Genomic DNA, 26,430 nt, shown 5'->3' on the forward strand with positions numbered 1-26,430 from the left:
TAACATACAAAATAATTTTACAGGAGAAGCAAAAAACATTATAAAATGAAGGCGAGTATATCATTAAAAAACTTCCACCCTGTGAGGCACTCGGTGCATTCTGGTATATCAGGATCATGTTCGGGCTCGGTCCCGGAACCTTCTATTGGTTGGAGGTTAGGGTTGTTGGCGGCGGACCCTTGTATTGCTGTGGCGTTATTTGCTGTGCGTCTACCGCCTGTGCCTCCAAATGCACCCCTGCCTCTGCCTCTAGTAATTGGGCGTTGTAAATGGAATTCGCCAGTGATGGTGTTGTATGTGGCGAAAATTCTGGCGTCCAACGCCGCTGCACGGCGGGCTCGCCGTGCCCGCAACCGGCGGTTTTTCCTTCGCGGATAGTTTCTTCCTTGGAGGGTTCCTTTGGTTTCTGGGGTTCCTGTAAGAAGAGAAAATTATTAAAAAACATACTGGGTACCGTACACTTGTACGTGTTTTTAATTTTACTTACCATAAATGCTAAAAGTCGTAACATACAAAATAATTTTACAGGAGAAGCAAAAAACATTATAAAATGAAGGCGAGTATATCATTAAAAAACTTCCACCCTGTGAGGCACTCGGTGCATTCTGGTATATCAGGATCATGTTCAGAGCCCCAATTATGCCCAAACTCATGGGCCGGTACTAAGTCAGAACCCGAATTTAAGTAGAGTGTATAGCCATTTTTGAAATACTCTAAGAAATATAATGAGAATATTGTTAAAAAGCGGAAGTAAAAAAGATCAATCATTTTTAAGAAAAATTAAAATAATTTTAAAAGCAAGCTATTACAAACAAAAACCTTAACAAAAGAGTTATTTTTCTTTAATAAATTTCTACTTAAAAATTATATTTTAACAAGTAAGAAAAGCGTTAAGTTCGGCCGGGGCGAACTTTTTATACCCTCCACCACAAATTTCAGCCATTTCGGTGGATTAATGTGACCACAACCTTCAAAAACCCGAAATCCGGAAGGTACCGTTCTATGGGGGCTATATGATGGCGTGGACCTATACCTAAAAATTTTTGGGGGAAAGTTTTATAAGCCTAAAGAAGACTAAATACCAAATTTCAGCCATCTCGGTGTGATAATGAGGCTAAAACCTTTAAAATATCGAAAATCGGGAGATATCGTATTATGGGGGTTATATCAACACGTGGACCTATATAAAAATTTTATGGTAGAAATGTTTCTTAGGCTCTGGAAACACAAATACAAAGTTACAAGCGATTCTTTGGTCAAATGGGTCGGATACATTCAAAATATATTAAAATGACGCGTACTTTATAAGGGGCCTTATGTGGGGGCTATACCAAAACGTGAACCTATATAACCCAACTTTGGTAGGAATGTTTTTTGGCCTCTGGAGACACAAAGTACCAAATTACAAACAATTCGGTGGTCAAATGGGTCAAATACATTCAAAATATACTAAAATGACGCGTACTTTATATGGGGCCTTATATGGGGGCTATACCAAAACGTGGACCTATATAACCCAACTTTGGTAGGAATGTTTTTTGGCTTCTGGAGACACAAAGTACCAAATTACAACCAATTCGGTGGTAAAATGGGACAAATATCTTAAAAATTCCTTAAAACGACGACGCGTCACGCGTCATTTTGTATGGGGGCTATACGAAAGCGTGGACCTACATAGCCCGCTTTCAATACCAAAAGTCCTACGTACATATAATATATTTTCCCAAAGTTTCATCAACCTACGTCAATCCGTTCGGACGCTAGAGTGATTTCCACAGACGGACAGACGGACAGACGGACGGACATGGCTATATCGATGTAGAATTGCACGCTGATCAAGAATATATATACTTTGTGGGGTCTACAATGATTATTTCGAGTAGTTACAAACGTAGTGACAAACTTAATATACCCCCATCCTATGGTGGAGGGTATAAAAACAAAAGTGTAAATAACTTTTCAAATCCATATTGGGTTTATTGTAATTGTTGGTAACCTGGTGCACAAATGCCTCCTACAGAATTACGCCTAGGTGAACCCACATAAGCCAAGCCTAAAATTCCACCTTCGAATTTCAAATCCGTAAATAGATGAGCTAAACAAAAATCTTTATGACTGTATTCACGTGAAAAGACCTGTCATTTTTATGATACAGACATTTTAAAACAGATATTTTATTTTAATTCGTTAGGTTAATCATTTAAAAAAAAATATCCAATAACATGCACTGAAATCTCCAAACTTACCTCCAATAGATTTCGAACATCCCATTTTTCTCGTATCATATTATAATGGGCTTCACCACCACGTAAACGTGTCGGTTCTGAATGTACAACAATTTTCTTTATGACAAATCCCATGCCCTTGAAACCTTCCTGATCAGAACGATCTTGCCACACAGTGTCATTGTAGATTTTATGGACACGGTCAATGAGGCTTATCTATAGATATAATAAATTAAAATAAATTTATATTATTTCTACATCAGAGAAACCTACCAAATAATTTATGGTAGTTTTTGTGTTGCCACCACCCATTTCTTGGAAAAATCTGTAGTCCGCCACCAACAACAGTGGACATCTGGTCTTTGTCGGAGTATATTCATATTGATCTGCCTGGCGCTTCGATCTTTTATGGGGTTCATTGTGTACGGAAGATAAGAGCTGGGATTGAGGTTGATGGTCATGATGGTGATTGCCAGCTTCATTTTCAGAATCTTCATCATCATCAGCTTCTAGTTCTATATTAAAAAATAAACCATAATTTCCTCCTTGTCTTTTCGTTCTCTAAATTACTTACCTAAACCTTCCTTAACATAGCCACAAGTAAGCGGAGCTCCTCCCATATCTCCTTTTTGTGGATGCTGCCAGTTAATTTTTATGTCCGATGTACGATAGGCAACCATGGTATTGAGTGACGCCAAGAAGGCTAAAATCACAACAAATTAAAACCCACTACAAAAACACCACTAAAACCGCTTACCTCAACATGATATGCTTCATCTGGTAAATTAGTGGACTTTGTCATTAGGCCATCTTCAATGTGAGCTCTAACCGAAGAATCTACTTCACCAAAAACTCTTCCAGCATAAAAATTATTATGGTCCAAATGAACCACAGTTTCGTTGCCATTTAATCCAATCGATATTTCTGCCGGATACTGTTTTACTTGTTTAAATTGTTTGCCTCTAAAGGAAATTTAAGCCCATCATGTCCCGGATTCAAATTGGCTGATCCGTTCGAGATTTATCGAACGGATCAGCCCCTTTCCCCTTTTAAAAAAGTTAAAATAAATAAAAAACTAATTTTATATGCCGATTTTTATTAAATATTAAATCAAAGTAATCTTCGTTTAAAAACAAAAAAAAATTAATTCATTTAAATTCCTTATTATTGAGAAAAGAGTAAAATCATTTCATTGCTTTATCCTCCTCTTCAGGTTTTCTTATTTCGGGCCCTTCTGGTGGGAGGTTCGTGTTGTTGGTTGCGGGCTCGGGCTCGGTCCCGGACCCTTCTATTGGTTGGAGGTTAGGGTTGTTGGCGGCGGACCCTTGTATTGCTGTGACGTTATTTGCTGTGCGTCTATCGCCTGTGCCTCCAAATGCACCCCTGCCTCTGCCTCTAGTAATTGGGCGTTGTAAATGGAATTCGCCAGTGATGGTGTTGTATGTGGCGAAAATTCTGGCGTCCAACGCCGCTGCACGGCGGGCTCGCCGTGCCCGCAACCGGCGGTTTTTTCCTTCGCGGATAGTTTCTTCCTTGGAGGGTTCCTTTAGTTTCTGGGGTTCCTGTAAGAAGAGAAAATTATTAAAAAACATATTTTTTCCGGCGGCTTAAACTTAACATAAAAATGTGAGTGACATAAAATGTGCTTAAGCGAAATTTTTCTCACATGTTTATATTAAGTTTATGCCCTAAATTTATACCCTTAAAATAAATTGTTTTCCAGTAAGTATATGGAAAACAATTTATTTTAAGGCATTATAAAAAAAGTAATACTTACCACTTTTTAATTTCAAAACGTGCAGGAATGCGGAAAGTACAAAAGGAAGTGAAGAAGTGAATAAATAAACTAAAATGGACGCGTCGATAAAAATGATCATTGATGAATCGGTGATATCGGGAAGTACAGGTATTGAGAAACACAATGAAAATTTCCTGCTCAAGAAAGTTTGCAGGGAAAGGATCAAAGTCGAGTGGGGCCGACTATATAATATCCTACAGCGCTGTGAATTATCGGAGCTAAATCCAAATTAGAACAGATTTCGATAGTCACATTGTCCAAATTTCATCCAAATATGAGCTGGGAGCTACATTCAAATCTGAACCGATTTCGGACATATAAAGCGCTCTCGTGCACCATATGGCTTACATCGGGCGAAAATATAAAATCTGAACCGATTTCTATATAATTTGGCACACTTAATTTTAGCCAAATCCCGTAAACGTTCCAAATTTGAGAGTAATACTAATGCTTGGTTTACATTTACGAAATCCACTCGATTTCAATTGTCAATTCCATAGCTCAAACGTCAAATGAAATCTCATCTGGATTTCATTTGACGTTTAACCTATGGATTTGACAGTTGAAAACGAGTGGATTTCGTAAATGTAAACTTAGCATTAATGACGAAAATATGTAGGGATCTACAACCCGGCTTGCTTTAGGGATCTCCAAGAACAAAATGTAACGAACGTGGAGGAGAGACTTCTTATGGAAAATACCATTTATGCTTAATTAATTTATTTTTAATTGTTTCTTTCCAAAAGTCGTTTCTTCTTTATTTTCAGACTCTTGTTCCTTTTCGTTTCGGACTTTTTTTTTTCAAATTCCAAGAAGCGGGATTTGATTGATTTCATTCTATGTCAGATTTAGAACAGACATGTGCTTGGTTTACATTTACGAAATCCACTCGTTTTCAACTGTCAAATCCATAGGTTAAACGTCAAATGAAATCCAGATGAGATTTCATTCGACGTTTGAGCTATGGAATTGACAATTGAAATCGAGTGGATTTCGTAAATGTAAACTTAGCAATGGGAACTTTTAAAATAGCAATGTGTGCAGTCCGATTCTATTTTTAGCTCGATGGTTGGGACTTCATTTTTATTGCAGACATTTCCAGCTTCATATAATACCAATTGCTTAGAAGTTTTAGTTGTTTGATATGCAGGAAATGTAAGACAACATCACGACGACAGTTCTAAGAACTTTGGTTGTTGTTGTAGCAGCATGAACACCTACGTAGAAGCATAGGTTTGATGCCGGGTTGGTAGCCGCTGGACGGAACACTATGGTTTCGGGTCAATCCGGTACGAAAGAACCCGCTGCCGTGGGATTGTCAACAACTTTGGTCTGTTCCGGAAACTGCAAGAATCTACTTATTTTTACTACGATAACAATTTTTCCTTTATGTTATCGAAAAAAATAGTAAAAATTAGTAGATTTTTGCAGGAACATACCAAAATGAAAATAAACAGATGTTTAAATAAAAACACAAACATCATCTCTATTGGATCGATGGAATGGGTACAAATGCTTATGAAAAGATCGGATCTTTCACGACTTCCTTTGCATTGGTTCAAATCCTAATGAAAAGATCGGATCTTTCACGACTTTCTTTGAACCAATGGAAAAGATGACATGAAATCACGTCATCGCAAAGAACCCCTTCCGTCAAATTTTGCTGGGTTGGAGCTATATCAGAATCCGATGCGATTTTAACATTTTTTGTATAATTCGTTTTTGAGCCACAGATCCAAACAAAAAAAATATATAGTTTTTTTTGCCACTCTAATATACACCCATCATCTTAACAATTATTTAATTTAGTCCATATTAAATACATATAGACTGTTTCTCTTATCCCGGTCCAACACAGGAGTGAGCTGGTCAAAAGTTGAATAAAAGATATTGCAGTGTTCTGATACAAAAATTCTATTGTGTTGCGGTTCTTAGAAATCGGTTTTTTGTTTTATAACGGTTTTTGCTTCAACTTCAAACGGGCATAAGTTCTTTTTTTTACAACGGACTTCTATTCATAGTTTTTTTTTTTTTCTTTTAAAGGGGCGAATATAGAAGTTATGCAATTGTTCGTGATTTTGCTTTTTTGTTCTTCCGTCACTCCGTTCGTCTGTGGTAATATCAGCATCCACAAAAATTGAGATAGGTCGCTGATATTTTGGAATGATGGGGTTTACGTTTAAAGTTGAAAATATCAAAAACTCCAAAGGTATTTTCGTTATTATTTTTCGTGTAGTACAGAGTAATTTTATGCACAACTGCGGGATTCGATTCAAAAACTGCTAGTTTATGCATTAAATTGTTCCACAAAGATTCAACGGCGTCTTCATCCTTTATCCATTAACATGTAGCAGATGTACCATGATATGGCTTCTTCGAAGTTTATAGTTTGTACGCAGTGCAATATCTTGCTTTAGTGGGTGCCAATAAGATTTGTAAGACTGGAATGGCATCACCTAACATTTGTAAAAAAACGTGCGAAGTAAGCAAATTCCTCCTAGAATGGGTCCATGTTGTTTCTTGTTGTATCTGCTGGTCGTTGAATGCAGTAGTCGTTGTTGATAGAGAGCCATTTCGACATCTTTTGTTGTTTTTAGGCCAACGATTCAGTTTTCCTTTTTTATTCAAGAAAATATTTACTTACCTCTATGCGAATTCTCCTTAATTTTATACTTTTATACAGTATTCCTAAATTTTCTTTTTGTTTGACAAACAAAATGTAAACAAATTATTTATGAAAACACTTGCAACTTTTCGTACTTTGGCAAATGAGTTGCATTTTTTTGTACAAAAACAGTGCTGCATGACATCAGTATCAAGATTTCATGCAGGATCCCAAATAAATCCGGCCATGAAAAGATTTAATTTTGTATGGTAAATCTTGTCGAATTTGATCGGATTAAGCACATAAACCCTGATAATGAAGGTTAACCCCCAAAAAAGTTCTAATATAAACAGCATATTAAGTGATGTCTTCGTAATGTGATAGATTTGTGAAGATTTCTTCAAAAACACAAGAAATTCCCATATTGAATGTGCCTTGTTCTGGATAGAAAAAAATAAACACACACGCACAAAGCTTTTTCGCGTTAACACTTTCTACACACACACAACATGCGATTTTTGCTATTGTTTAAACAATTTAAACAAACACTAGTGTACAAAAACAGATGTTTGCAATGTGAACAAGGAAATGTGAAAGTCGGCGTGGATTTTGTTGATGATTTCGTCGAAAATTGCGTAGTTGAGAAATTGCCATTACGCGATAAACTTAAAAAATGGTGCATGGAAACTTCTCCTACAAAAAAAAAATGTTTGGAAAAACTGTTATTAATATTAAATGAAGAAGGTCTTGATGTTCCGTTCTCTAGAGAATCTTTGTTGGGCAGACCAATAAATATTTTAATTAGAAATGTCTCACCTGGCATTTATACTCACATTGGAATAGAAACGCAACTAAGAAAAGTTGGCCAGGTTTAGGTTATTAGTAAAATCATGCATTCCTATAAAAATTGAAAATATAAAAAAAGAGGGCGATATTTATATTGAAGGACGTAGATTGATGGCTTTAGAAAGCTTTTACCAAGAACCAATAAATTCTTGCGAGCTTGGCATTTTAAAAACAAATCTGGGCTTGGGCGAAAAAGAGACAATTTCCATCAGAGATATTCAGTTCAAATATATGTGCTTGCAATTATTTCCGATTTTTTAATTATCCCAATTTTACACACCTGCTTTCCAGAAAAAATTCAAGTACAGACTACAAACTAGTTATTCAAATCTCTACACAACTTATACCCAACAAAATGTCGAGCGAACAAGAACAAGCCAACCCTTCCAAAGGAAAAATGAAATATTTTTCTCCCCAAGGTAATGACCAATATTAAGCGTTATACATATTTCTTATTAATATATAATAATTGCCTTCATATTTTTGTTAGCTAATCCAAACTGTTCTAACTGCCAAGAAGTCTCAAGAAAATTGGACACGGTCCTTGAGATTTTGGCAGAACACAAAGTTTTATTGGATCAAGTTGTCTCTCAAAACGCATTTGTAAATAACATCATGCCAATTTTTACAATAAAATCTGAAGAAAAAACTAAGGGAACTAGATAATCTGCTTGCGACACAAGCAGATCCATATGTAAGTATGTTCGTTTAAAAAAAACAGAATTCATAATTAAATAATTATTATTTCTCTAGATTCGACAAATGAAAAATCTACTTGAAGGTAATGCTGAAGCAACCTTCACAAAATATTTGACCAAAATATTATAATGAATTTCAATGTGGACGCAATTTTGGCAAGAAAGGTCTACGACACTATGGCAACGTGCTTTCAGCAATTATAGGTAAAACGTTTTTATATATTTTTTTGGAATAATAAATTTTTTTTTAACTACAGAATTAATATCGGCATATAATGAATCCCCAGATAAAACTCTTAGATCAGCTTTCCAACGCCAAAAGAAAAAATATTTCAAGCAAAACGGCCGAAGCCAGCCTAAAATAAAACAAAAAGACGAAAATAATGAACAACTATAGATTTTAAGACTTTTAAAATAACGTACGGTTTAGCCAGCCTTGAAGAAAGTGAGCTTTATAATTCCTTTTTATTTTAAAATAATGTGCAAAGACTGCTTTAATGAATGTATACGTTAAAATAACGTAAGGTTTAGCCAGCCTTGTAGAAAGTTAGCTTTATAATTCATTTTTATTTTAAAATAATATGCAAAGACTGTTTTAATGAAAGTATACTTTAAAATAACGTAAGGTTTAGCCAGCCTTGAAAAGATCGAGCTTTTTAAATCCTTTTAAGTTTATAAAATGAAATACGAAGACTGTTGAAAACAGTAGATACAGTTTAATCCAAAATGTAATAGTAACTGTAATAAAAACCAAATCTTAAATTTAGAATTTTAAACTAACAGTAATAATATTCATATACATAACCGCATTTAAAAAGATTATATTTTGTAAATGAATAATGTCTTTCAGAAACTGACCTTTGAACTGTGATTTATTTTGTTTTGTTAATAAATAAATTGAAAAAAATCAAGGCTTTTTACTCTAAAGTGCCTCTAAAAACACATCAGGAACAATCTTTGGCAAAATTGTAGTGACTAACTAGTGCCATTGTCACCAGTACTACTGACAAAGTGTACCCCAACCAATATAAATGCCTATTGACATGTAACATAGGCTTGTCATTGAAAAACTACCACTAGACCAAAACTATATAGACTATGTAGTTCTTTTGTCACTATATGGAGATATTTGTACCAAATAGTCTTGTAGAGATTTTTTGGTACAAATGTCTCCACATAGTCTCATGTGGACATTGGTACCAAAAAGTCTTGTGTTGACTATTTGGTACAAATGTCTCTATATAGAGACAAAAGAACTAAATAGTCTATATAGTTTGGAAGCTTTTACTAGTGACATTGTCACCAGTACTACTGATAAAGTGTACCCCAACCAATGTAAATGCCTATTGACATTTAACATAGGCTCGTCATTGAAAAACTACCACTAGACCAAAACTATATAGACTATGTAGTTCTTTTGTCACTATATGGAGACATTTGTACCAAATAGTCTTGTAGAGATTTTTTGGTACAAATGTCTCCACATAGTCTCATGTGGACATTGGTACCAAAAAGTCTTGTGTTGACTATTTGGTACAAATGTCTCTATATAGAGACAAAAGAACTAAATAGTCTATATAGTTTTGGTCTAGTGGTAGTTTTTCAATGACGAGCCTATGTTAAATTTCAATAGGCATTTACATTGGTTGGGGTACCCTTTATCAGTAGTACTGGTGACAATGTCACTAGTAAAACACCACAATTTCACTAAAGATGGTCGCTGCAGGGTTGTTTCTATCAGGTGTATGTATGCTTTTGATTGAACGATTATGATCCGAATGATTGAACTGGATAGTGAACTATGAACTAGATTACTAAACTAGTTCAGTTAAAAGAGCTGAACTATTGAACTAGATCTTTCAAATGAAATAGATTGTACCACTCTACTTTGAGTTACTGTACTACATATTTTAAATTTAGTAGTTGGCAACACTTCTGTGGTATGAACAGATGTTGTGTGTGTCGCGGCTTTTTGCACAACATAACCACAAATAAACAAAATCAGTAGTCGTGTAAACAAACGTTATAGAAAATAAAAAAAAATAGTTCAATAAAAAGAAACATTTGTAAAAAAAAACTAACCATGACAGATGCGAAAGTGAATACCTTCTTTATTTCGGAAAAGATTTCCAAAGTTCGTTGGGTACCAGAACAATTGCGTGAAAGTGAACGATTTCTTACCGGATCATGGGATATGCCCAAGAATTTTGTACGTATCTGGCGTTTGCATCGAAACCATTATGATGGCTCCGAATACAATGATTTCGTTCCCAGATGCAGTGATAAATTGGCTATGAATGGCGATGTTACGGGTATAGAATTTGTTACAGACGACACTGCCGTAGTGAGCTGTAGTGATGGTAAGACAAAAGAATACACGATACTGTTCTCTATTATTGATTCATTTCAATTTGTTTCTCTACAGGTCGCATTAGCTTATTTAGAATTAAGAGGGCTGTAGAAGAAGATCTGCTACAAAAGGAAGCCCACAGTGAGACTTTGCATAGTTTCAAAGCTAGTGGAAAGAGTGCAAGTTGTACATCTGTTTCTGTGTATGGCAAAGATGTGGCCACAGTTGGAGAAGATGGTCGTTTAAATATTGTCGATACTCAGGCACATTTAGCAGTGAGACGTTCCATTGAAGCTGACAGTTGCTCACTATTATCTGTTCTTTATGTTAATCCACAAGAGGTGCTGACTGCCAATCGTATGGGTATCATACGCATGTTTGATATAAGAACATCCTCTGATGGTACGGCTACCTCAGCCTTTATGACGTCTTGTGAAGATGACAAACGTTGTAATTATGTTTCATGTCTAACATCTCATCCCACACAACCACATATTGTATTGGCCGGTTCTGAGGAAGGTTCGATTACAGTTTGGGATTTAAGGAATCCTGGATATCCAGCCTCATATTTATCAGCTCATACCAGTCCCATAACTGATATTGGTTTTCATCGTTCAGATCCTTCTAAACTTTTTACCACTGCCGAATCGGGTGAATTATGGCTGTGGGCACAACATCCCACAATGAGTGGCGGTGTACACAGAGCCATGGAACCATCAACTACTACAACAGAAAATACCAATCCTTGGTTAAATGGAGAACGTGCTAAAAATCGCATAAGTGTTACGGCATTAATGACAGATCTACGTAAAGCGATTAACTCGTTTGATACACACAATTCTAAAATTATATGCGGCAGTGATAGTGAAGCAATATATTTTGTAGACAATATAATTTAAGGCAGTAACAATTTTGGCCCCGGTGGTTAAGATTGAAGCAAACAAATGAAAGTGAAATTGTAAGATTTTCTACGTTTTTTATTATAGTTTTAACTTTATACATATAAATTTCGTTTTTTCTAGAATAGCACAAAGTTGGTATAATAAAACTGAATTAAACAAATTTAAAATTAAGAAATCATTGAGCTAATATGAATCGGGGTGCACTCATTGATATGAGAGAAGTCTCCCTGGTCTCTTATGGGACGTTTGTGAAACAATTACAATTATAAAATTAAGAAATTACATGATTTCTGAAATCAAATCAAATAAGCAAGAATGAAGTCATAAAGCAATTCTCAAGACAATAAGCAAGACCTATATATTTACAATTCAAGCTTTATATCTTGGTAAGTAATTTATTAAAAAAATTTTCGATTTCCTGTGTAGGTTGGTATATAATATTTAACGAAAGGGTTATTCAATGCACCTTGGTTTAATGGACATATTGCACCTGTTCAACAAAAGGGTAGTAACTCAAAATTTTGAAATTTTCACTTTTCATCAAAAAACGATACATAATAATCAACTCCACCTACTGTAAAAAACTCCCATTGTTTTGTCTACTCTTTCATCAAAAATACCGATAAGTCAATTGTCATCTCTTCAGAATTACTACTCTGTATCGACAAAAGAGACTTATTTCAAGTTGCGCCCACATGTTTCAGGCATTTACATCGCGATTTTTTCAGCAAAAAAGTAGTATTTCGAATTGTTCCCTCTTTTTGTTATCAATCCGCCCCCTTTTTTCAGTTAAAGGGGCACAAGTCGAAATAATTTCTTTACTAAAACAAACATTTGTTTCAACAAAATGGTAGTAACTCGAAAAATGCTTAGAAATGTGACCAAATACTTAATGAAATAAAAAGAAATCCAGTGCTGTAGTGTAGTAAAAAATATATCTTTACGATGGCATAGTTTTTTTGTGTATTGTACCTTTAAAATAAACATAAATCGTTTTTTGTCTATACTGAAAAGTAGAAAATTTTGAGTTACTACCCTTTTGTTGAACAGGTGCGATATGTACATGTATGCATGTTGAAATTTAATATTAAGTCAAAACAGAATTATAAAGCTACTAAAGTTTAAGATTTTTTTTTTTGTTTCCCAAGAAAGGTTGTTTCCTATGATGTTCCAATATAGTTTCAATTATTTCAAATTCACATCTTTGTGCTTATTTCAGATTCCGTCTTACTTGTGCAGAGTACAGTGTAAAACAATAGAGACCGTTCAACACGACTTTTCTTTCATTCGAATTCTTCACTGTTTCTCTAACGCTTTTGGCGAGATATTTTCAAATTCGGAAATAGTTTTTCCCCATCAGCTCTTCTTTTTAGGATATAGCTCAGAGCGATTAAAATTTTTATATAGATTTTCGTTATCTTTAGTCACCAAAAATATAATTGTGGGTGTTTTTATTTTAAATACGTTTGTTAAGAAAATGTCGTTGATACATTTATTTGTAGGCCAATTTTCGTCACACATTCCAACTTTCATTAAAATCGTGTTTCGTGCATTAAATACATGAAATCGGACGAAAATATATAGGGGATCTATTATCAAGACAATAAGCAAGACCTATATATTAAAAATTCAAGCTTTATATCTTGGTAAGTAATTTATTAAATAATTTTTCGATTTCCTGTGTAGGTTGGTTGGTACCTTGGTTAAGTGGACATTTGTACATGTATGTATGTTGAAATTTAATATTAAGTCAAGACAGAATTATAAAGCTACTAAAGCTTAAGATTTTTTTGTTTCCCAAGAAAGGTTTTTTCCTATGATGTTCTAATAGTTTCAATTATTTCAAATTCCGTCTTATTCGTGCAGAGTACAGTGTAAAACAATAGAGACCGTTAAACACGACTTTTCTTTCATTCTATTTCTTCACTGTTTCTCTAACGCTATTGGCGAGATATTTTCAAATCCGGAAATAGTTTTTCCCCATCAGCTCTTCGTTTTAAGATATAGCTCAGAGCGATTATATTTTTTATACAGATTTTCGTTGTCTTTAGTCACCAAAAATATAATTTTGGGTGGTTTTTAAATACCTTTGTTAAGAAAATGTCGTTGATACATTTATTTCATTAAAATCGTGTTTCGTGCATTAAATACATGAAATCGAACGAAAATATATATAGGAAGCTATATCCAAATTTGAATATAATTTGGCAAAGTTATTTCTAGACCAAATTCCTTCACACATCCAAAATTTGGTGACATTTTCTGTTACCATTCTGAAGATATTTGCATAAAGAATCTAAATTTTTTGGAGGTACCTCGGGTTCTGATGCTATATCTCCGGATCAACTCGGAATTTCAGAAATTTTTACAGTCTATGTTACTTTCAGGCCTCGTAGTGATTTTATTTCAAAATTTCAGGAAGATCGGTCCAGCGGTTTTTGAGTCCATAAACTTCAAACAAACAAACGTACAAACATTTTTCTACTTTATATGTATAGATTGTGTGGGAAGTTTATAGCTATCTTCCATTTTGGAGGGGGTCTTAAAAATTTCATGATAAATTCTATTTCCTCGTTGAAAATTTGACATAATTTACCCTAGAAAAATAAGTTACGGTTTATTTCGTAAATGATCACCACAGAAATGGATAGGTTTTGGCCATATACTTAGATTTCTAGCACAATTGGAATCGATTCAGACAATTTGGAGACTATTAACCCATATCCGCCCGCCAGTCTGGCTGGCTGAAAAGCACGACAACTCCCGGAGGGATCAACCGATTTAATCCAACATTTGGTTCTCGTAATATTTTGTCCAAACTTAGGGGTCGATGATGCGTCATATCGGTCCACTCCTCTGGGTACATTCCCCACCAAAGTTCAAAATTGTTTACTAAAATAGTGCGCATGATAACTTTCGAGGAAGAACCAGATTTGGTCAATACTTCACACATTGGTAGATCCCACACAAAAATTCAACATTTTTGGCACATATGCAGTTTAGGAACACTTCTCGGATTGTCAACAAATTTTTTGCATCAGGTTGTTTGAGTTTTTTCGGGAACAAATCCATACCTCCTGAGATAATGACCCAAAAGTTCTAATAACCCTGCCTGGATTGAGTATCCGATTTGGTCGAAACTTTACATATTGTAAAATATCTTGCAAAGGTACTTCATGTTCCATGAAGACTTACATTGGAAAATATCTACGGGTAAATTTCTCACAAAATTCACCATTTTTTGCAAATCGTTTGCAAATTTTTACCGAAAGTACTTTTTTGTCCTGTTAACAGCAATATAATACTTAGCTGGCTTTTTACAGAACATTTGTTCCATAAGCCGAACTAAGAAAAGATCACCAATCCTCTCTGTTTGCTGCCGTATTTTCCCAATCTGGGATATCTAGCTTTCTGATGTCTCGTTTCACTTGTTCGCTCAAACGAATCTTTGGCCTTCCAGATCAGCGTGAACCTGCATGCTGCCCGTATTTATACGCCTTTTTAGCGGGTTCATCATTACTCATTTTTATGACATGGCCTAGTTATCGCAGTCATTGTTTCTCGATTCGTTCAACCATATTGATGCCGTTGTATAGTTGATACAGTTCGTTGTTCATACGACGTCGATATTCGCCTTCAACGCAGATTGGTCCGTAGATCTTTCGAAGAATTTTTCTCTCGAATACACCAAACACTGCCTTATCTGTTTGCGTATGTGTTTTGTAAAGTGTTACTTTTGTTTCTTGAGATGAGGCTTTATTCTTAAACTACTTACTGAGCCCAAAGTAGCATCTGTTGGCCAACACTATTCTTCTTCGTATTTTACAATTGATGTTGTTTGTTGTTTATAGCGGTGCCAAAGTTTTGATCTTATAGTATATGAAATATCATTGTCCCCGTTATGCGTTTTGTATTTTATCTGATGACATAATCATTTGTCATCTTCGTAAAGCTGTCACAGGTCCATTATACGCCGATATTCACACTATCTAAGACTTTTTCTTTTTCTGTTGCAACAGGTTGAATTTAAATTAAAAAAGTTGTGAAATTGAAGCAAAAGGGGTCTGATATTTAGGGCCACAATGCACAAATCTCTGGTCCTAATGATTATTGTTTTGTAAACAGAGGTGGGCCGGGCAATTATCCCTTTTTTGTTTTGTGCATGCCATGTCATTTCTATTTTCGGCCTAGTATGCTATTTCACTCAATTTCAAAATATTTAAAAATTCTCAATGTAGATAGTCACTTTCGCTGAAACTCCGCAGAGTATATCAGACTCATGCCATCATATGGTGCTACCTTATCTTATCGATTAAGGGCCCAAATGTATAAACTTTTACTACTCTCTCCCCGAATTGCATCAATTTGGACTTTGGGGATCCTGTTGGAAAGCGCATCACCATACAAAAACATTAAATTAAGGGTCACATTTCATAATAGCCCCATATAGATACGGTCACAGAATTAGTCAGCTAAGAGCTTTTTAGGGCAAATTGAAATATTTTTGTAAACAAAATCCTTTTCTATAATGTACTTAACAGATTTAATGATATAGGTGAATATTCACTATATAGTATTATCAGCAGTTTTTTTGAAAATAAAAGTTTTGTGAAGACACACAAACTGTCAAGGGGACATATAATTAGCACACCCTAAGATTTTTTAATTTAATTCAATTAATATACAATTAATTTATATTCCCAGCAAAAAAAGTCATTACTAAGTAAAATTTGGCATTAGTAACTACTTACAAATACACCGTAAAAGTCATTATTTTTACATGGGGATGTCATATTAAGGAAGTACAGTCGGACCTCGATTATCCGAGATGGTCGGGACCGGAGGCATTACGGATAATCGATTTTCCCGGATAATGGAAGCAATGCTTTTATGCAGTTTTTGAATATATTTTTAAGTAAAAATGATATAATATTGTACAATAATATGAAAATCTGCAATTTTATTATATTTGTTAAGGTAATCCACAAAATTTTGAAGCATACATAATGTCATCATCATAAGATTCATCTGAATTGACTTTGTCCCATGGTTTTTGTGATACCATAAATTCACAAATTGTTTAATACGGGGGAATTTCCAGTTTTCGTTTGTTTACCTTTTGTTTGCTTAATCAGATTAATTGAAAATGTGTTTTTACTCCCGGACAATGAAGTTTATAATGAAAAATAGAAGAAATAGAAAAAAGTCCAACATTTCTTTTCTATCACGGATAATGGAGGTTCCCGGATAATCGATTCACGGATAATCGAGGTTCAACTGTACTTCCTTAAATATGCTTTTTATGTACATACTTAACCACATACCGGCAGTCGAAAAGAAGCTAAAAAGCATAGTTCTATTTTTAGAAAAAATTGAGGTGAAATTATATTCAAATTCAACACTACACATTTTTTGTTTTTTTTTCTTTTTCATTCGATACCTACTAGTTTTGAACACGCGAACTTCTGATTTGTACACACTACACGCTAGGCCACAATATGCCAATAGTGGACAATATTTCGTAATGAACACTTAAGCTTCAGAAAGTCGCCAAAACTTTAAAACAAATGTACAATTGGATCTGAACTTGGGTATGCTTAATGTTATAACTTCTTTCTGGCCATAAATGACTTTGAGGTTTGCTGAAATTGGTTAAAATTCCTGAAAGTAGACATATACTATTCAACATAAATGTTTTCTGGATTATTGATTTTGAATTTAATCGTTTTGAGCTCCGGGTAAATTATTATATTGCTGTCGCTCTAAACTATCTTCTATTCGCCTTATGTTTTGAAAGTTATTGAAATTAGCATAGGTCCCGTAAAGATGAACACAGATTTGTCCTAATATACAGCATGACGTATCATTAACATTAAGTCAAGACGGATCAGAATTTACAAAATCAATAGTTTAAAACATCCTATTACAGTTTTTCTAATGACAAATTATGTGTTAAACGGACTTTACTGATCCATACTGCTGGTGGGTACACCCCACTATTCGTAGAACTACTAAGTTGAAGAAGATTATGATGTTTTAAATAGATCACTATGAACTCTATATCTCAATAGATTTAATTTAAAAACAATAAAAATGTTAAATTTTTATCAGTCCTTGGGATCCGTCCTTGTTCCCCATATAATTCTCTTCTGTAACTGGTGAAGAACAAAACCATCAGTTTGGAATTTATTCCCAAACAAAGGAGATTTAAAACTAAGAATGGATACAAATATTGAAAATTATCGCAAAATTAGTGATTTCTTTGATGGTATGCTAATTATGAGTCCAGTAAATCTAGGGCATTGTTTACATTTTTTGAGGTTATTCAAATTGAGAGTTATGTTTCAGTTTATATACTGCGTTGGGTTTTTGGGTATACTACTGGGAATATATTAATATAAATTCAATTCAATTCAATTTATTTTCATAAATGGGAACCTAGCCCATAGGGCCAAGAGCGTTATTAAATACAACAAATTTTAAAGTTCTTGTTAGGCAAAATGAATTATGGTAGTAGGGTGTGCTAATTTTATGACCGATACTGTATGTAATTCTATTTGCCATTTTGCAGAAACAGTGTATTTTTAAGTACATAGTTCCAATCTCATATAGATTAGTTTTTGCATAGTTCAATATTCTTTACACAAAGTTTATATAAATTATTTAATAGTCTTTTTTTCACATTTAATCAGTTATACTTATGCACTGTTTCACTAAGACGATTCGAATACAAATTCGTTCTATTTACTACCACACTTCTGGTTTTTGGAAAATATTTGATTTATTTTTTTTTTCAATCGATCAATAATATTCTACAACAATAGTTTGGTCGTAATTCGAACGTATACATTAATCTTGGACATCATAACATCATAAAACTGAATAAATAATAAGAAATTGGCCCGCAACACATTGTTTGTACTTGTTTATTCTAAAAGCGGTACATTTAAGTTTATCGCAGAGCAATAGTAATGAGTTTCTTATTAGTCACTATACTTTTTGGCAATTGTTCTATTTTATATTTCATATTTTTAAAAATAAAAAAAAATATCGGGCTCAACCGGGATTTGAACCCGGGACCTCTCGCACCCAAAGCGAGAATCATACCCCTAGACCATTGAGCCTCACACTATTTTGATTTTCAAAATTTCATGAATTTTTATTACACGAACATCTATTTATAGAAAAAAGAGTTGAAAAAGTTTTTCGATATCAATTTGTATTCACAGCTTGTTTTGTTTTAAACTGAACTTGTTTTAATAAAGATAACAACAAATGGCATTATGCTTTGTTGTTTCTCTGCTGAGTGATAATGTGATATTGTTACGTGTACAACCAGCCATGTGCCCACACCACATCATGGTAGCTAGTGCCAATGCATACACAACAAGATGAAATGTGTGCTTGTTTATAACGGCATCGATTGTTAAGTAAATTTTTTAGTTCAAACATACACATTTCTTGAAAACTTTATCATTTTTTAACTTCATTATTATTCGTTGTAAAAACTCCTTCATCTGAGTAATAATTCCCACTTTGGGAGCCCTGCAAAAACTCATCGGGCTCAACCGGGATTTGAACCCGGGACCTCTCGCACCCAAAGCGAGAATCATACCCCTAGACCATTGAGCCTCACGTGGGATTGGAGGAATTTTTTGAAATAGTTTCATCTATACTTATGCATACAAACAAAAAAATGTTTTAGAAATTCGTTTCACGTCTGCTGTTATTAAATGTGGCCTACATTTTGATGTAGCCCTCTAAGAGTACAGTCCAAATAATGACTGAAGTTCAGTTTTTCAACGCTTGGGTGTCATCCGTTAATGAACAAAATACCATCTAAATGTACGTACTTGGTATAGGTACATATTTAAATTGGAAAGTAAGTTTAGTTATATTAAAGAATTAACTTTTTCGGGGGTATTTAAGTAAAATGAATGGGCTCAACCGGGATTTGAACCCGGGACCTCTCGCACCCAAAGCGAGAATCATACCCCTAGACCATTGAGCCTCATGCCGTTCTGTGGCAAGCTTGTTTCGTAGTAATACCGCACCTATTTAGTTAGGTTAGGTGTAAGGATGCGCAGTAGGCCGGGTCGATTTGAATGCAAGGAAAAAACTTTTACGGGCGCGTCGCATTTCTGATTCCTGGGATTGTACTGAGCAAATAGTCACTAGAGGATATGTTTACGGTGAAAATCGAGTCTCCAAATTTTGACTTGAAGTTTTTTATCCACGTTTTTGGATATTCTGGCATATAACATCCAAGCCATTGAGATTTTTCGATCCAATACTAAGACAAAAATTGTAGCCAAGACAATAATTAAGAACTTTTTAGTACATCGCAAAAACATTCGAACGGTCGTCCTTCAGGTAGTTTTGGCCTTGATACAGTGCAAAATTTTCTGTAAATGTCGATAAATAACACAGTGCTACAAAAGTTGACCAGAAAAATGTTTAAGCATTCTGATGCAAAAATTCTATTGTTTTTCGTTGTCCATAAAACCTCAAGGACGACGAAAATACCGTTGGTTCCTTTGGGCCATTTTGTTTTTTTGTTGTTTTATAACGGTAAATGTAGTGAAAAAGGTGGTTTCCAAAATTTTCAAGTTTAAACGGGCATAACTTCTTTTTCAGAACGGGTTCACAACGCACAAACAAAACTTTAACTAAATTAAGTATTTTGCCTCTATAGAAAATTGAAAAAATTTGAATAAATTCCTTTAAAACCATCAAATTAGAGGTCAAAAATTTGAATACTTGCATGTAGTATGTTTGCGGATAGTTTAAGGTCCTATATCTGCAAGAACCGCTGCGCTATAACAACACAAACTATTTTACCTCAAAAAAGTATTTTGCAACTTGAGAAAATGACATTTTTGTTAAACGTTAAAGATTTTTATAGTAACCGTTGGTGGTTATCACATTCTACAACCGTTTCGGCACCAGTTCTACCATCTTTCGACATGTTTTCGTGGCTATTTTTTCCAATTTTCCTACATTAGTTTCTTCGACAATATGTTACATTAATTTTGGTCATTACCGAAATTAATCTCTTAAAAAACAGTGTAAAATGAGTAATCATTTTACACTGAATTTTGTTCAAATCGTAACAAATGCGTAAAAAAATAAATAAAAAGCTAAGATGCACATCGCAAATAGCAAAAGAATTTACAGTTCGGAACTATGAAATTCGAGAACAGAGGCAAATAGTTATTTAAAGAAATCGCGAACATCTTTCCTGGTTGCTTCCAAAATTTAATGGAGTCTTTAATATTGATCTCGGAACCAATGGCTTGGATGAAGTGTCCACAAAGTGGCCAAATCCAATTGATAATTCCCTTCGCCGGGATGAAATCATGATATTGGTAGCGATCAGTAAATTTTGCAGGCTGTCAGTGCGTTTTTTTCACACTTTTTCAAGAATTTTTCCGTTTTTTTCACACTTCAACCACTATATCTTAGCCATTTGTTGGCCGATCAAAAAATAATAGCTTGATCACCCCTTTAAATAGAAAAAGGATCAATATAAATCCGTTGCGAAAATACATAAGTTATGTCCGTTTAAACTTGAAAATCTTAGAAACCCCGTTTTCTCTACATTTACTATAATAAAAAACGAAGTGAGCCAAAGGAACTAACGGTATTTTCGTTGTCAATGCATCACAACGCTTGAATATTTTTTCTGGTCAACTTTTGCGGCACAGTGTCATTTATCGACATTTTCTTTTTTCAAGTCATATATTTGAATAAAGTAGTAACGGGATTAGATTCTTGACACTTTGGACCACTTAATAAGAAAAACATTTCAACCCGACAATGCATCATGATCACATACCGGGCTGTCAAAGATATTTCATATAAAATTGTAAAATTTTATAATATTCAATCAAATGCAGAACAAAATTGTTTCGATCGACAATTAAACACCGTTAACATAATTAACGCTTTTTTTTAATGGAAAATATGTGGAAAGATATAATGTGCGTGAAGATAAAATCGATTTTAACTAGCGGAGACATAAACCATAAATACCACCACATTTAGCCAAGACACATTCTCTCACGTATAACAGATTTAGAACAGTTTTACAACAGTTCTAAAAACGATTTTGACAAAATCGTTTTTTAAGAATATGTGTTTTCGACTTTATTCAGGATCTAAAAAGAAATGAGCACACGGAAAATTGACAAAATTGATAAAAAAAAAAAACGGAAAGTTAAAAAAAAGATTCTGTAGGACTTTTTATTGAAAACCTTCATACATGTGGGTGGACCTATTGAGGGCCCCCTAGGCGAAATTTATGCCGCGTACCTACAGATTGCGAGTACAGCTAATTAGGCCATTGGGTCCACTATAAGAAAATAATAATTTGATTACAGGTTGATTGTATAAATTTTTAAATATCGACATGTGATTAAGAATTAAAAAAGTTAGATGTGATGAAGAAATGTTGGCGTAGACATGTGATGAGTTTTTTTGTGTAGTTTATATGTTTTTGGAGTAGAACTCTCGGTATCGCGACGTATCCGCGAAACGATATACATACATATATACATATGTGGTAGAAGGTAATAGTGAGTACTACATGTGTAGAAAAATTTATCCGTGTATGACCGCGAAAACTTAAAGAAATATATTAATAGATAGTGTGACACATAAAAATTTGGATATCTTTAAGTATTGGGCTGGGCTAGGAGTGGGACTTGTCAATATGACACACGTCGCCAAATTTGATAATTACCTTAATCGAGTTATACCAAGCATTGAAATCTTTTATGTTCAAGATCTGTAAATTTAGTAACTGAGACTACAAACAATAAATTTGAAAACCCTTACCAGTAATTATAAATTATTCAAAAAATGCGACGCGATCGCGGTATTCTACTTCCAACTCATCAATTAATAAAGGAGGTCACAATTACTATTGTAATCTCTGAGATTTCAGGTGACATGGAGCGTTCGGCGGTGGATTTTTTTTATTTTTTGGACCTATAGATGTCCACAACCAACGAAACTGGGTGGAACCCTGTAGTCTAGAAAATTTTGAATATAATTCATTATAAAATGTTGACTTTATAAATTGTTTCTACCGATTTCTTCATAAGAATATTTTTTGGAGCTCTAAGCATCGATTTTCATCAAATTGCAAGACCCTAATAGAATATTTGTTGGGAATCAACTCTGACAGCCTTTATTTATAATTATAAATAGTTTTTTGTTCAAGTTTAAAAGTACCGTTATAACTGCGGTGACCAATTCATTTGGATGGAAATAGAGTACATATGAGAACTTATCGCTCATTTACTCAAAGAGTGACACATCTCAAAAATCAACTTTCGAGAAAAATGGGATTTAAGTTGCCGATTGCAATTTGACTTCCCAACTTAAAATGATTACTACACAAAAAATAAAACAACTACTTGGTCCATCTTTTGTAAAGAGCTAGCCCGATATCAGCGCTAAATTTCTGTGCAAGATTAGTCATGATTTAAAGAGTTTTAATGCTCAATAAACTCAAAAAATTATTTAGTTGATTTATGCCAAACACCTAGAAAATAAGCTGTAAATCGTTGAGTTTTAGAGATATCAACATGAAAATTTGACACAAGATAAAGTAGAAGTCGCAGAAAAAATAGAAATTACTAACTCAAAAACCCCATTTTTTTGAGTTATGCCACTCTTTGAGTAAATGAGCGTTATGATTTGCTTTATTTATTGCTGTGTTGATGCTGCTCCTCAGCAAAACATTTCGTGGGTTATATAATAAAAACTCCCCATGAATTTTGCCTCTCTGCCTTTTCAACCTAAAGGAGAAAGTGAGAAAACTCACGGGGAGTTTTAATTGAGAATAACGCTCCTCAGCATATTTTCAGATTTTTATCAGCAACGGTTCCAGGCATATCGCGCTTTGTTATGCAAAGAAATACTCATAACTTCTTTAATATTGGTCCAAATAGAACAAATCGTTTTTTGTATTTTTTAACGTTCGGCCCCACGCCTCTCACTCCCGCCCCAGCCGACCGAGGGGACCACCACCCATTCGTAGGGAGCATAGACCGGACCATGGCGGGTTAGTAGTGGTTTTAAAGAGCACAATTATTGATAAAAATTTATTTTAAATATTAAAGCGCGAAAATTACGCCCAAACTCACTGTACTCACTGTACACTGTACTGCACTTGACTTCTTTAAGCTGCGATATCTCTGGAACCATTGGTAAAAAAATCTGAAAACAGACTGAAATGTTTTGCTGAGGAACAGCATCAAATAAAGGAAATCAAAAACCATTTTTGAAAAAATTTCCGATTTCACTCAGAATTCTCAATATATACACATTGATGAAAAGTTACAGGCCGAAAAGAGGACGGGGATTTTGTAATACTTTAACAAAAACTTCAGCTATTTTAATTATTATAAATACACAAATCTTGTCCTTTCTAATTTTTCCGCTAAAATCGGAATTTTGACTTTGAAAATTCACAATTTTTTAATGGATATTTTTAATTCCGTTTCGCTTGATGACTAGATTATTAGGTTCTAAATGATCCCAAAAAAATATATGTTGATAGGTTTATTCGTTTTTGAGCTACAGTGGGCACCGCAATCTGCTTCAGTAAAAACTGTGTTACGTTGGCCGGCATTTGTCAGAAAATAATGCAATGTTTTTCAACAAAAAATCTGAAATTATCTCAAACTTTGACCTTTCAGATGAAAAAAAAATATAAAATGTTTGGCAGAATTCTTGTAATTCGTGAAAATTTGTTTGTTCTTAAAGTTTTAAAATCAACAGAAAAAGTGATTTCATTTAAGCGAAGACGATATTTTGTTTAATTTCTGCCAGATTTCATTGGATTACTTCTGTATGTATTCACATATATTCGTAAAACAATTCAGTAATAGAGGACATAGAGTACGTCCACTGAAAATAGAGGACAAATAGAGTACGTTAAAAAAATAGAGTACGGATGCCTAAAATAGAGTACTGTACTCTATAATAGAGTACGGTTGGTCACCGTAGTTATAACGCATATGTGAAACATGTTAGGTATTGAAAATATCGACTACTATATACTCTACCTGTTCAAAAAAATATAATTTACAATTCCTCTCCTATCGTCAGATATTACGGTATTTGTTACGGTATGTATACCTTAACCGATCAGAACCAAATTTCCGGACGTGATTCTATTTTAAAGCGATCGGTTGCAAATTATGACCTTTGTCTATAGTGGCACAGATAAGTTACGTACACCTTACAAAAATGAAGTTTAGGCTAAATCGTTGGATTTTTTATAGCAACAAATGCACTGTGTGGTTCCTTGGGGACAAAATAACCATAATTACACAAATCTATTTTAATATAATACGTATATATATATTTTACAATTAAAAACAAGTGAGCAAAGGCTCACATAAGCTTTTCACTGGTAAACATTTCTTTTAGGGAATATAATCCGATTACCATCAAACATAATATGCCTCTTTCTCTCGGGACCCCCATAAGCAACCAAAATTTCGTGACCATCCGATCAAAATCCAATAGCGTGCTTGCAAAATATGGAAGAATTGCATGCATTGTGGTATCTCCCTTGTTTGGCCACCTTCGCCAACCTTATTTACACCAATTTAAAGGTAATATTGTCTTCTTCTATTGACAGGTTTTGCCGTTGGAAACCCCTACTAGAAGCCGATATATTCACAAAGAATAAAACTTTGAATTTGTCTCCACATGAGTTTTTCCCCATTCCGACTCCTAAATATTATCCGACTATTACTACAATCATTTGGCTTCTTCCTCTGTGGGGCCCGCATCTAGCCCCAAAATCTAGTGACTATCCGATCAAAATTCCAACCGGTATCGCGATTACAAAAAATGAAAAAAAAAATGGATATATTACTCGTTTGAAAGCGATTTTCTATGTTTCACGTCTACTAACTATAGATCTTCATGGAATGTTCCCATTTAGGGGTAGTTTACACTATATGTAAATGTCATATGACATGAAATTTTCCATCATTATATAGTCGCTAATATATGCAATATTGGGAATTTTCCTTACGCCATTTACTTTGTGCGTCCACACCAGCAAAAATGTAATAAAATTACGTCTCCACATTGCCTGCGTGGGTAGATATGGAATGTTTTTATTTCGTGTCATATGACATTTACATATAGTGTAAACTACCCCTTAAATTAATCATATCGTTTCCTTTCGACATATACTTGTCGGCTGAGGTCATAAATCGTATTAGTTTATAGTTTGTAGAAAAGGTTTTCTTCAAACAAAGATCGAGGTATACTAAAGGACACCACCTTACTACTAAGTCCATTCATTTCCGATGCTCCGACAAACAATAAATACATTAGGAATGTCGTAATGACAACCCCGGACCATTCTACTCTTGAAACAGAACAAATATCCCACACTATATTACCTCCACAACGACTGGTATAAAGTCAATCTTTGTAATACGTAAAAACGTAATAGTTAGTACGTATTATAAAGTGACTTGTTGCCTCAAAAACCTGTCATTGGGCCCATAGTGGAGCGTTACAATGCTTTTGCGATGTACAAGAGACTTGTTAATTATAGTCTTGGTTACTATTTTCGTCTCGTTTTGATGTTGGGTCGAAAATCTCAATTGTTTAGCTGTTATATGCCAAGATATCCAAAAAACGTGGATAAAAAACTTCAAGTCAAAATCGGGTGGCTCGATTTTCACCGTACACATGCTCAGTACAATCCCAGGAATCAGAAATGAGGCGCGCCCATTAAGGCTTTGAAATCGCCCCGACCTAATGCGCAGCCATCTAATGGTGTAGTGATAAACGAACTGGTGCTCGTCCAGAAGTACATTCATGTGTGTTGAGGCCAAAGCCGTCCGGACGGATGGCTCAAAATAAACAGAATCCAAAAGCAGCAAAAAGTGGTAACCCAGAAGCCCAATGTGTGGTTCAGCCCACAGTCCACATTAGCAGAAGTGTTAATTCAAAGGGCCAATG

At 34.4% G+C, this 26,430-nt stretch overlaps 2 protein-coding genes, 3 non-coding genes and 1 pseudogene across 7 annotated transcripts in view; 2 read left to right on the forward strand and 4 right to left on the reverse strand.

Moving 5' to 3' along the window:
* hmw (hemingway) overlaps window positions 1-9,079 on the forward strand; it is a 48,515-nt gene extending 39,436 nt beyond the window's left edge. Inside the window, exons 5-8 of one of the 3 annotated variants that reach the window (XM_073961108.1) lie at window positions 7,766-7,893; window positions 7,965-8,168; window positions 8,228-8,376; window positions 8,430-9,079. In XM_073961108.1, the coding sequence (XP_073817209.1) occupies window positions 7,766-7,893; window positions 7,965-7,968 (132 nt within the window). In that variant the 3' untranslated portion in view covers window positions 7,969-8,168; window positions 8,228-8,376; window positions 8,430-9,079. Of the gene's footprint in view, window positions 1-7,765; window positions 7,894-7,964; window positions 8,169-8,227 lie in introns of all 3 variants that reach the window. The other 2 variants (XM_073961109.1, XM_073961107.1) reach the window with 2 other exon arrangements.
* On the reverse strand, window positions 143-5,808 carry LOC141390851 (ADAM 17-like protease; annotated as a pseudogene).
* A 1,013-nt stretch (window positions 9,080-10,092) lies between the features above and the next one.
* On the forward strand, window positions 10,093-11,591 carry Nup43 (nucleoporin 43). Its single transcript, XM_073961118.1, has 2 exons — window positions 10,093-10,532; window positions 10,598-11,591. Exons 1-2 carry the CDS (start codon window positions 10,256-10,258, stop codon window positions 11,419-11,421), a joined length of 1,101 nt encoding a protein of 366 aa, XP_073817219.1. The 5' UTR covers window positions 10,093-10,255; the 3' UTR covers window positions 11,422-11,591.
* Window positions 11,592-18,476: 6,885 nt separating this feature from the next.
* On the reverse strand, window positions 18,477-18,548 carry TRNAP-UGG (transfer RNA proline (anticodon UGG)). The gene has a single exon. It is a non-coding gene; the product is annotated as a tRNA-Pro (tRNA).
* A 436-nt stretch (window positions 18,549-18,984) lies between these two features.
* Window positions 18,985-19,056, reverse strand: TRNAP-UGG (transfer RNA proline (anticodon UGG)). The gene has a single exon. It is a non-coding gene; the product is annotated as a tRNA-Pro (tRNA).
* A 307-nt stretch (window positions 19,057-19,363) lies between these two features.
* On the reverse strand, window positions 19,364-19,435 carry TRNAP-UGG (transfer RNA proline (anticodon UGG)). The gene has a single exon. It is a non-coding gene; the product is annotated as a tRNA-Pro (tRNA).
* Between the last annotated feature and the right edge of the window lie 6,995 nt (window positions 19,436-26,430).

Source organism: Musca autumnalis, unplaced genomic scaffold (genome assembly GCF_047663935.1).
Source record: "Musca autumnalis isolate F117 unplaced genomic scaffold, ASM4766393v1 scaffold_1, whole genome shotgun sequence".
NCBI classification, from domain to species: domain Eukaryota; kingdom Metazoa; phylum Arthropoda; class Insecta; order Diptera; family Muscidae; genus Musca; species Musca autumnalis.